Source organism: Antechinus flavipes, chromosome 5, assembly GCF_016432865.1.
Source record: "Antechinus flavipes isolate AdamAnt ecotype Samford, QLD, Australia chromosome 5, AdamAnt_v2, whole genome shotgun sequence".
NCBI classification, from domain to species: domain Eukaryota; kingdom Metazoa; phylum Chordata; class Mammalia; order Dasyuromorphia; family Dasyuridae; genus Antechinus; species Antechinus flavipes.
Window position 1 is genome coordinate 89,094,928 of NC_067402.1, and position 10,835 is coordinate 89,105,762.

At 36.8% G+C, this 10,835-nt stretch overlaps 1 protein-coding gene across 1 annotated transcript; it reads right to left on the reverse strand.

Annotated features, from left to right (window-relative positions):
• Positions 1-3,847: 3,847 nt before the first annotated feature.
• Positions 3,848-6,093, reverse strand: CCT8L2 (chaperonin containing TCP1 subunit 8 like 2). Its single transcript, XM_052001080.1, has 2 exons — positions 5,851-6,093; positions 3,848-5,559 (listed from the first exon to the last, which is right to left on the reverse strand). Exon 2 carries the CDS (start codon positions 5,554-5,556, stop codon positions 3,910-3,912), a length of 1,647 nt encoding a protein of 548 aa, XP_051857040.1. The 5' UTR covers positions 5,557-5,559; positions 5,851-6,093; the 3' UTR covers positions 3,848-3,909.
• Between the last annotated feature and the right edge of the window lie 4,742 nt (positions 6,094-10,835).

Below are 10,835 nucleotides of genomic sequence, written 5' to 3' on the forward strand. Positions count from 1 at the left end.
GTAGTGCAAAGCACAAATTGCAAAACACAAAATTAAATACAATATAAGTCCCCACACTCCTTCTGAACACTCTAAACACAGAAGTCTATCCCAGAAATAAAAGAATATTAATAACAAACTTTTAATTTAAATTTCCCTAGAGAACTGTTATGTAAGCAGATATTCTTGGATGAGAGAATTTGGTTACCTGCATTCCCAAAGCCATCATCACCTTTAAAAGAAGTAACTTAAATGCTAATTAAGAAGTGGTAGGAAACATGAGGGGAATTGTTCATCCAAGACAATTGATGCAGCTTTTTTTTTTTTAAGCTATAGATTTTTTATTAAAAATCATATTCCCATGAGAGATATTCACTCAGTTTATCCCATACATAGTCATTGCTTAATGACCTCTAGTAAGGAAGGACCTGGAGAGTCCATAACTAATTATTTCACAGCTTTTCTTTGTTTCTTTGCAATTTCTGTTCCATTGTTCCTTGGTCTGTTATCCGGGATCAAACAGAACAAATCAAATCTTACCTACATATACATGTGACATTCCCCAAAATGCTTGAAGACAATTGTCTTATATATTACTTATGTCTTCTTTTTGCTAAACTAAATCATCTTAGTTCCTTTAACTACTATTTTGAATTATCTTTTCATCACCTTGGGTGCATTGTTGATACTCTACAACTCATTAATGTTCTTCCTAAATCATCATCATCTTCCTCTTCCTTTTCCTTTATTCCCTTCTCCTTCTCTTCCTTTATTCCCATATCACCATTTTGACTCATTGTGAGTTTGCAACCTACCAAAACCCCTCAGATCCCCTCAGAAGAATCACTAACTGGCTTCCTTTGAACACTTTCCTGCTGAGAGTTTTGCAAACATTTCATTTATTTCTGCCTGCTCATCTGAATGAGTAAATGAATGAAATATATCCCATCTTGTAAAGTTGATTTTCAAAATTTGTATTTAGCTTATTCCCATTACATTTCATCTTGTCCCCAAAGCTGATTCTCTTAGCTTTGTATTACTTGTAACTCTGATAATCTATAGTGCAAGGATTTTGCAAACTTTTTTCCAACTCTGATCTTACTTTTAGTTTTATTAATGCTTTTCATTTTTACATCATATTTATTTCTGGAAATCAGTCCCCAAAGTGATCCTCCTCAAATGGAACTTTCCCTATGCACAAAGAAAAGTCAATTAAATAAAATAACAGTGGGTAGAATAAGGAAATCTTGCGACATAGGCAATACTCTGCCCAGGAGCCTATTTTTTTTTTTTTTTAAGAGAAAGGGACGATTTTTCAGCTTCCTTTTACTGATCCTTTCACTTGCATCCTTATGTTATTAAGCATATTATTTTTCTGGTTCTATTTATTTCATTCTGTATCAGCATACAACTCTTCACATGTGTCTGAATTCTTCAGTAATCATTTTGATATGGCATAGCTTCTAGGGAAATATAGCAGTGGTTTTGGGATCCCCTGACCTTGGGGAACTTCTGTTCTGGAAATCTGATTCCAAAGTCCTCTAGCTTTGGCCATCCTCCTCCCCTCCTCCTCCCATGCAACCTAGCAATGCTATTCTGACAACTTCCTGATTTTGGAGATTACTCCTCAATTCATTGCTGATTGAGAATCTTGTAAGAACTTAATTCCTTAGATTATTCTTCCTTCCTACCTGAGTCATAGAATTAGCATACTTAATGATAGAAAATTGGATAAATGTGTCCCCTTGCTTCTGTTTCTCTGCTAATTTCTTTAGGAAATTCAGCCTGCTTTGTAATGGTGTTACAATTACAATAAACTTTGCTCCTTGGCTAAGGAGATGGATTCAAGCCTACAAATTCTTTTGAGAAACTTCTCAACACCAACCCCAAACTTTTGGGGCCCCCCTTTCCAACCTCAACAGTTTTAGCTACATAAAAATCTGATTGCATTCATAAAATATAGATTGTTCAGTCATTCAACAAAGGAGCTTTCTTCCATTGTTTTGCTATCACAAAAAATGCTATGACTATTTTTATATGGTTTCTATTTTTAAAATATGTAGGTTTGATCTCTTAAGGTATATGTGCTGCCATCTGAAAGTATATGAATAATTTACTTAGTTTTCTCACAAAATTCTAAATTTTTTTCAGAATGTTTGGATCAATTCACAACTCCACCAATAGCCTACTGGTATATTTACCTATTTATAAACCATCAACTTTGATGGTTTCCACTGTTTTACTGTCTTGACAACTCCTATAATATAAGGTAAAACCTCAGAGTAGTAAAATATAAATTTTTCTTATTAGTGATTTGTACCTTGTTTTTTTGAAAACTGTATGCTTTGTACTTTTACCTATTGAGGATGGATTCTTAAGTCTTATATATTAATGTTAATTCTTCCGATATTTTGGATATCAAATCTTTACCAATGCTATTTCACGTGCATTATCTCTCACCAAGTGTTATCAGCAGCTTTTTGCTTCCAAGACTTTGAATTATTCTCATCATACCACCTAATCAATGACATGGAGCCAGCTCCTTCACGGTTATTCCCCTAGCGGGGTTTACCAATCTCCCTGCCTGCTCATATTACTTATAGAAGCTGGTAGTAAAAATATCCAGAAGTTGTGTAGTTGAGTTTGAGATCTGGGAACGACCAAACAGCTACTGACAAATCTACTTGCAATCACTTTTTACAGAAAAAGTTCCTGGAACTATAACCCTGAATTGTGTTTAGTTTTAAAGTTGGGGAAAAGCATAGCTAAAAGAAAAAAGGACGAGAAAGAAGAGGAGGAGTAAAGGAAGAACTACTGTCACTACTACTACTACTACTACAACTGCTACGTAGTTCATTCTGTAAATCTGTAGGTACTTGGATTCTTTGAGATGTTTGTATAAAATTAAGAAACTTAAAATTTAAGAAGTTAAAACTGAATGAAGGTCAAGATTAGGATAAGGATAATTATAGAACATAGAGAATTTAAATGTCTTTGTTCAACAATCCTCTGGTCTCCACGGGGACTAGGCACTAGGTGTCTAGGTAATGAGGGGGCACCCTTAGAAGGAAGGAGAAGATAATCCACTGTTGAGACTAAAGCTCTGAGTCTTCAGTACATACAATTAGCTCATTACCCTCCATTGTTACCAAGGAAAAGCAGGTCAGGCTGTCCCTCCCCACTACAAAATACAGCCCTTTAGCTGCCTGTGAGTGCTCTTTTTAACCCTTTGAAGTACTTTCATTTTATTTTCACAAGTATAAGAATTATGTATATGAGGAAGAGGTTTTGAAAAATTCTCAGTTTTTTACAGATCCAAATCCTCTCTAGGGAAGATTCAGGGTTTTTGAAGAAGAGGTCAGTTTTTCAATTTATTAGGGTTTTTTGGTATCGCACTCGTGTGTATGGTTTGTTGCTCCCATTAAATTATAAGAACCTGGAGCCAAGAATCCTATGTGCTTTTTTTGCAATCCTACAGAACCTATACAGTGCATGGTAATAATAGACATCTAGTAAATACTTTAAAGGCCATAGCATTTATAGCTAGGAGTTGAGAACATCTAGTTCAGTCTCTCCATTTTGCAGATGTAGTGTCTTATTGCATTGAAATTATGTCCCAAATCTGAGGAAGAAACAAGGTCTGATGGAGAGAATTAGAGTTACTGATTCTTGGCAAACTAGGAGGAATGGAGGCTCTAAGACTGAGAAGTGAAAGAGCAAACACTGGGGACTAAGGAAGGAAGAACTAAATTGGAGAAAGGTAACATATTTCTGTTTTCTTCCTTCCTTCCTTCCTTCTCTAGAATAAGTGCCCTTAGTGGCACAAAATATGGAGGGAATAAATGAGGTACACAATTCATTGGGTGTGGTACTGCCCTCCTTGGCGGTCTCCATTTATTGAGGGAGTTGCCAATTTATTTCTTCCAAGGGTTAGTTGTTATTGAGGGAGGTTGGGTGGTGTTTTAGATTATTTGATTCACTACCACTCTCCTTTGGGTGGATAAACTCCCCACTTTTCTTGGCAATCAGGATATCATCTACAGTCACTAGTTCCAATACCACATCAGCTGCCACCCGTAGTCCCCGGGTCTTGACAATGAAGGGGTCAAATATTCCTTCCTGGGTTACATTTATTGACCCTTCATCCCCCACTCCCATAACCGTGTTCCCAGCCTGGTGATGTCCCTGAAGTTGTGCCATTATATCTGCCCCTTGTATGCCTGCATTCTCTGCTAGAATTACAGGAAGTGACCTAAGAGCTCTGGCAAATGCAAGAATTCCAGGACCATTGGGCTCCTCCGATTGACTTCCCAGTTCTGAAAGTTCTTTAGCTAGCGCCAGTTCTGTTGCCCCAGCTCCTGGTAGCAAGCGGGGGTCCTGACTCAGCTGTGCATAGGCTTTTATGGCATGATGAACAGCCTGTTCAGCTCCCTTGAGTCCTTCAGTCGTGGATCCCCGGAGAATCACAGTGAAAGCAGGTGCATATAAGTAATCCCATTCAAACATCACAGCCAATCCTAGTGCCATTTCCTTTGTATATACCTTGAGGCATTTCCCTGCTACAAGGGGAGGTATCAAAAAAGGCAGCATGGTTATCCCCATGATCTGGCTCAGCTGGACCACCTGCCGCTTGGATTTGGCCTGCACGACCATGATGCCGTGCTGATCAGCATGCAGCAGACTGATCTCGTTTATTTGTCCCCATACCACCACCACATTGATACCCTTAGAGGCCAGCTGCGCTACTAGCGTTGATGACATTCTTTCTTCTCCATTCTTGTAGTTAATTAAGTCTTCAGGGCAAGTAAGGTGAGCATTGGAAGGTGTATGGGGACTGACAGGGCCAAAGGAACAACAATATAGTGCTACCTTGGCTCCTCCCAGCACAACGGTAATCTTTCCACACGGTGCTCCATACACTGCAAATCCTGGTATCAGGCTCGAATCCCCCAGCCCTGCCCCAGGCACTGAGCATACTGCCAAGCGTTCAGGATTAAAGCTTCCATCAGGGTCCCGGGAATCCTGGCATGCCTGACTCACCAACTTTGCCAAGTACTCGGGGTGAGAGAGAGAGTGGGTATATACTGCAGAACGTAGGGCCAAAGCTGGATCTTCCAGAGAATCGAGAGAACAGACAACCAAGGTGGGCAGTATTTTCAGGGCTTCATCAGTTGCCATAGCATAGGCTTCACGGACACGAGAGTGGGGCAGGCCAGCCTGCACCATGGCTTCAGCCTGCTCCAGCAAAGCATCGACCAGAAGAACCACAAAGGTGGTGCCATCCCCACTGTTCTCAGCTTGGGTCTGCGCGGCTTCCCGGAGGAGCTGAGCTGCTGGGTGTTCTAGCTCTAAGGCGCCAAGGATTGTGGCTGCATACCCTGTACAGACAGTTTTCCCCTGAGATGAAACCAGGAACTTTAGCCTGCCACAAGGGCCATAGCAACCACGAAGAATACCAGCCAAGGTCTTGATCGCTGCTACACTACCCAGCAAGGATTTCTTTTGTTTGCTCAGACATTTTATCTTCTGATCCATCACCTTTGGGAGATCCATTGCTGAGGAGTTCCGATTGGCCATTGCCTGAGGAAAAAAGAAAGAAGACTATGGGGGCAAAAGGGCAAAAGGTCTGCGATTGTAGCATTGAGTGAATAAAGATTCTTGTCTTTAAGCTTTAGGGTTAGCAAACAGGTGGAAATTCCCATTCCCATCACAAAACATTGTTAACTCTAATCTGAAGAAGTCATGATGGATAGAATCCATTGGCTTCAATCTAAGGAAGTTGATGATGTCATGGAAAGGGTCTTTGGCCTGGGATAACCATAATGATCTGAGTTTGGAGATATAATAACCCCCCTTCCCCAATTAACTTACGGGAGTGGGCTGTTAAGACCCCTTAAACTCAAGTAAGTGAAATTCTTTCTTCAATTGCAATTCTGCAGGATGAAGTCACAGAGGACAAGTAGAACCAGGAGTTGAGTTGGGAATGGGGGTTGGGAAACAGGATATGAGGTCACAGAAGGATGTTTGAAATTCAAGGTAGCCATTTTTAATGCAAGAAGTCAATATTGTGAGTGGCATCTGAACTTCCAGTCTAGATGATCTCCAAATGTTGGAGCTTATATAGAGGAAAAGAAAGTTCTAAGTACATCTACACCCATACCCACACATATTGATATACACATAAATGTTTAAGTAGACATATATATATATATATACACACACATACTCATATATTTATATATGTATAGATATATATGACATAACTATATCTATTTATATCATGCTCTATATGTGTATGTATGAGAAGTTGGTGGGAGGAGACAGAGAAAAAGAGAAGGAAAGACAAAAACAGAGAGAGGGGGGAAGGGAGAAGGAGAGAGAGAATATATTTTATTGGCAATCATTTCAACCTGTGCCTGTTTATCAGGTTTCTTAAGCTGGCTCTTGATTTGTTTTTCAGAGTTTGTGAGACTATATTTGGCTGATTGTGTTGTCCCATGCAACTCCTGATGAGTTATCACTGAAATAGCAAAAGTCTGGACAAGACAAGGGAATGAAAGACGATGATTTATAGACAAACAAATATGAGATATGACAAACTGATCTAGAGATAAAAAAAATTAGAATTTTAGCCAAATTTTCTTTGGACAGACTTTTGGAGAAGTGGAAAGAACTAAGAAAGGAAGGACATATTAAATGCTTACTAATTCCAGCCATTATACTAAATTCTGGGTATATAAAGACAAACAAGAAAGGCAGTCTCTGCCCTCAAGGAGTGTACACTCTAAAGGGGAAACACAATACATACAATGGAACTAAAAAGGGAGAAGGATGGAGGTATCCTATGGGGAGAAGATTGAGGGAGAACAAGCAAAAAGTCAGGAACAGGCTGGTCAAATACCCTCCAAAAAAGGAAAGCTTTACGAGTATTTTACTAATGGGAAAAGGAGGACAGATCTTGTAGAGGAATATTTCCCGGGTAAGCAAGCAAAAGGGATGTTAAGATGTTCAAGGGGCTAGAAAGTTTCAGCTCTGAGAGAAGTTCTAGGATGATATAGAGGTAGACATATAATTTTTAAGTACAGAAACTCAGGTTAGTGATAGGCAAGGTAAGAAACGAAGATGGAGGGAGGGTATAGGAATAGAAAATAGAGAAATTAGAGGGATAATGGTAGTGGAATAATTTTAAATTTACCTGTGTAGTTTTATAAAGGGGGTTCCCTTTACCCTTTAATCTTTTGAAATATCTTTCCTATATACTACTAGGAAAGTCCTCTTTCTTTATGAGCCCCTAAGTAAAGACACCTTGGACAGCAGTAACTTTTGATAGAGGCCTCTAAGATAAAAAAGTATGAAGTATAGCATATAAGAGTAGACAGAGGATTGGCAAAAGAGGAGAATGCATTTACTGTTTAGTATAAGAAGACAGATTAACTCCACTAAATTTTATTAGGGAAGACCTTGTCCTGGAAATGTGTTTCCTTTGCTTTTATGATAAAAATGCCTAAAAAGTAACTGAACTATTTTTAATACTTAACATATCATATATAGACTGATCATACTGATAATACTATAAATATCAGATCTGTAGAGAAAGAAGAAATGTGCACTAAAAGTTATTATAATAAAAACTTTAAAAAGTATGTACCTAGAGAACATGTTTAGAATCTACTTTGTTCTTTAGAGACTCGACTTGGAAGAATAGCTTTTAAGGCATGTTAAACCTAACTGAAAAATTCATAGCTGTCTAAGTGCTACATACTCAGATATTATTGTTGCTCCTCCTGAACCTGCTCATGAATTTTCAGAAATATTAAGTGTAACAATTAGCAAAACAGTATAAGCACATTGTATATGAATACATTGTATATAAGGAAGATAAAGTTGGTGGGTTTTATTTTGCTTTTGTGATGCTGAAAAAGCACTGTCCCTTTTATGATGTGAAATGTTATTTTTTTTAATGATATGTTATTTTGTCTCTAAGTCTGTCTGCACAGCACAAAATGAAGAAGTAATGTCATAATTGCCATGTTTCATTTGGTTCCTCTAGGTAGACCATCAAATGATCCTAAATGACCATTTTAACATGAATTATATGGTTTGGTTGTTGATATGGATTAAGCTAACTAGTGCCAAATCTTCACTAGATGGGATTCATACATGCTTATAGTTATAGCAATTTAAAATATAAATTTATGGAGTCATTTTATACTTTGCATAGATAGATTGTGGAAATAATTTCTACCTATCACCAAGTAACATTGAATTTTTATTCTGAATCTAATTTCTGGCTCACTTAAGGTATAGCCATCAAATGAATTAATTTTTTATGTGTATGTAACTGCAAAGGCAATGGACTCCAAGAAAGTTGTTTTTCCATTCATGATTGACATGAATTAAATTGGGGTATAATCCCATTGATGATTTATGCAAAATGATGGTCTAATTGACACTCAAGGGAAAAAAATAAGATTGTACATGGAGGTTGATTGATCATATAGAGTATAAAGTTTAATCAAACGGACAGTTTGAGTGTCACAAGTCCACTAGACCTAGATGATAGCCTCTTGAGATCTTGGGGAGATGGATAGGAGAAAAGGGACAGGAACACATAGAATGAGATATAGATGGGTTAATCTGCGCTAATGAAGCATTTATATGGATGAAAGCTTATAGATTTATTGTAGTGTTGAAGTAATGGCTACAATCATGACTTTTTGCCAGGATCTGGGAATTTCCAGTTGCCACTGGCAATGTGTCTTCTAGCTTAATCTATTCAGTATGATTATGAGAGACAGTATATTGGAAACAACCCTGACTTTGGAATCATCATTATTAGATTTGAATTTGTTTTATTACATACTTCCTTTTTTGTTCTGGGGCAAGTGATTTCCCTCTGGGACCAACTGTCCTTATCTGTAAGTGGAGATGGGATTCAACTATGTGATCTCCAAATGTTATGATATATTCCCTCAATGAATACTTTATATACCATGAATAGTTTGTCTTAAATAAATGCAAAAATCAATTTTATCTATATGTATATATCCCCTCCGTTTATCTGTCAAGTTTGTGGTCCATATATTATCTATGTTTTCCTTATATCCACTTTGCCTTTCTTAGATTATAAACTCTTGGGGCACAAGGATGGCATCTTTCTATTTTAGTGATTTAGACATGAGAAAAACACAACAGTATTTATTTAAAAGTGCTTTTTTGAACACAATTCCATTTCTCTTACCCATATCTACTATCTCTTCATTTCATTGCTATTTTGTTTAGGTCATTGAAATAATTTTTTTCTAAATAATTTTAGATTTTTAACTGAAGCTCACGAACATGTTACTAATTTTAATGACTAAATAATTATAAATAGGTTATTATAAAATTATTAAGAAAATTGATTGCTAGGGTTTTTTTTTTTCTTTGCCTTTAACACTGAAGAAGCAGCAGCAATTTTTTAGTATTAAAAAAATGTAGAACATAGACTTTGAGGCCAGGAATTTGAACTTAAATAGAAAATTAATTTGTTTAATTAAATATTAACATTGTATTTTAGATCAATAGTTCATAAATTTGAAATTATTTTATTTTAAAATGTTGTATGCCTCCTCCTAAATAAATGATGAGAAAATTAATATTTTTGTTAAAATGATAGGTTTAAAAGTCAAATACTATAAAGATGATCATTTCTTGTTCTTATACGTTGTGAGTTATGGTCTATTTTCAGAAAGTCACATTCTGTCAAACACAAATTTTTTGGATGTGAATTTGTAAAATTTTCTTCCTTAAAAACAGCAGATCATTCTGACCTAAAAGAGTTGAATAAAACTTTCAAAGGCTGTCAGTTTTGCTTTTAGTCTGACTTGGGCAAGGCCTTTAACTTCTTGGTGCCTCAGTATCTGCATTTAGAAAATGAGGGATTTTGAGTAGATGACGCCTATGATACTATTTAACGTGCACATCTTTGATTCTTTAATCTTAGTTATCTTTAAAAATCAAAATCAAACCCAGACCCTTGTCTTTGGTTACAATGGAATGGGTGGGGGGGGAGGCGGGCTGGGAAGCACAGATGAGTAATCCTAAATCCATTAGGGCCAAATGTAGATATATATAAATACAAACAAATACATATATAATTGCGTATTAATAGTGAGACAGTATCAGAGTAGGAAAGATAGTGTATAATCTTAACACTAGACAGTAGTTTGAAGGGAATATGGCTAACTCTCCTTGGAATCACTTGTCTTAGTATCCTCATCACACTAGCCCATGCCAGCTACAAAGGGAATACTCACTACCTAAAGGTATTTTGCTATGTTATCTTAGTCTATGCCAGCGTTTCCTCAAAATTTATAAGAAATCTAGACCTCTAGAATTCCAAAGTTTCTTAAGGAAAAAGGGCATCAATTCCAGTCCCCAGATCTTTATATTTTATCACAATATAATAAAGTGAAGCCTAGAATTTTATCTTTTCATAACTACACAACACTAGAACCAATTTACTCAGGTTTACTGCTTTCTTTGTTTTGCCTTTTAATGCTTCATAATATTATTGTTTGATAACATTTTTATGTTATCCTTGCGGGATATTTAAATAACGAATATTACTATGTGGAAATATGTAGTGAAGTTTCCCTGAATCCGGACAGAACTAGAAAAATTATTTACAGGGAAAGTGTTTACTGAGCGTAATTTCTATATATGTCGTGAACGGCGCGGGAGCGCGCCTGTGACTTAGTGAGTGGTGGAGCGTGCAGGGAAATGACTAGGTCGCAACATTAGATTGGTAACTATTATAAATCCTAGGTTTATTATATATAAAACTCTATGAAATGTGTGTGAGCGTGTGTCTA

What these genes read in the sequence shown, in the direction of transcription:
- CCT8L2 (XM_052001080.1), bottom strand. Translation starts at nt 5,556, where the DNA reads ATGGCCAATCGGAACTCCTCAGCAATGGATCTCCCAAAGGTGATGGAT.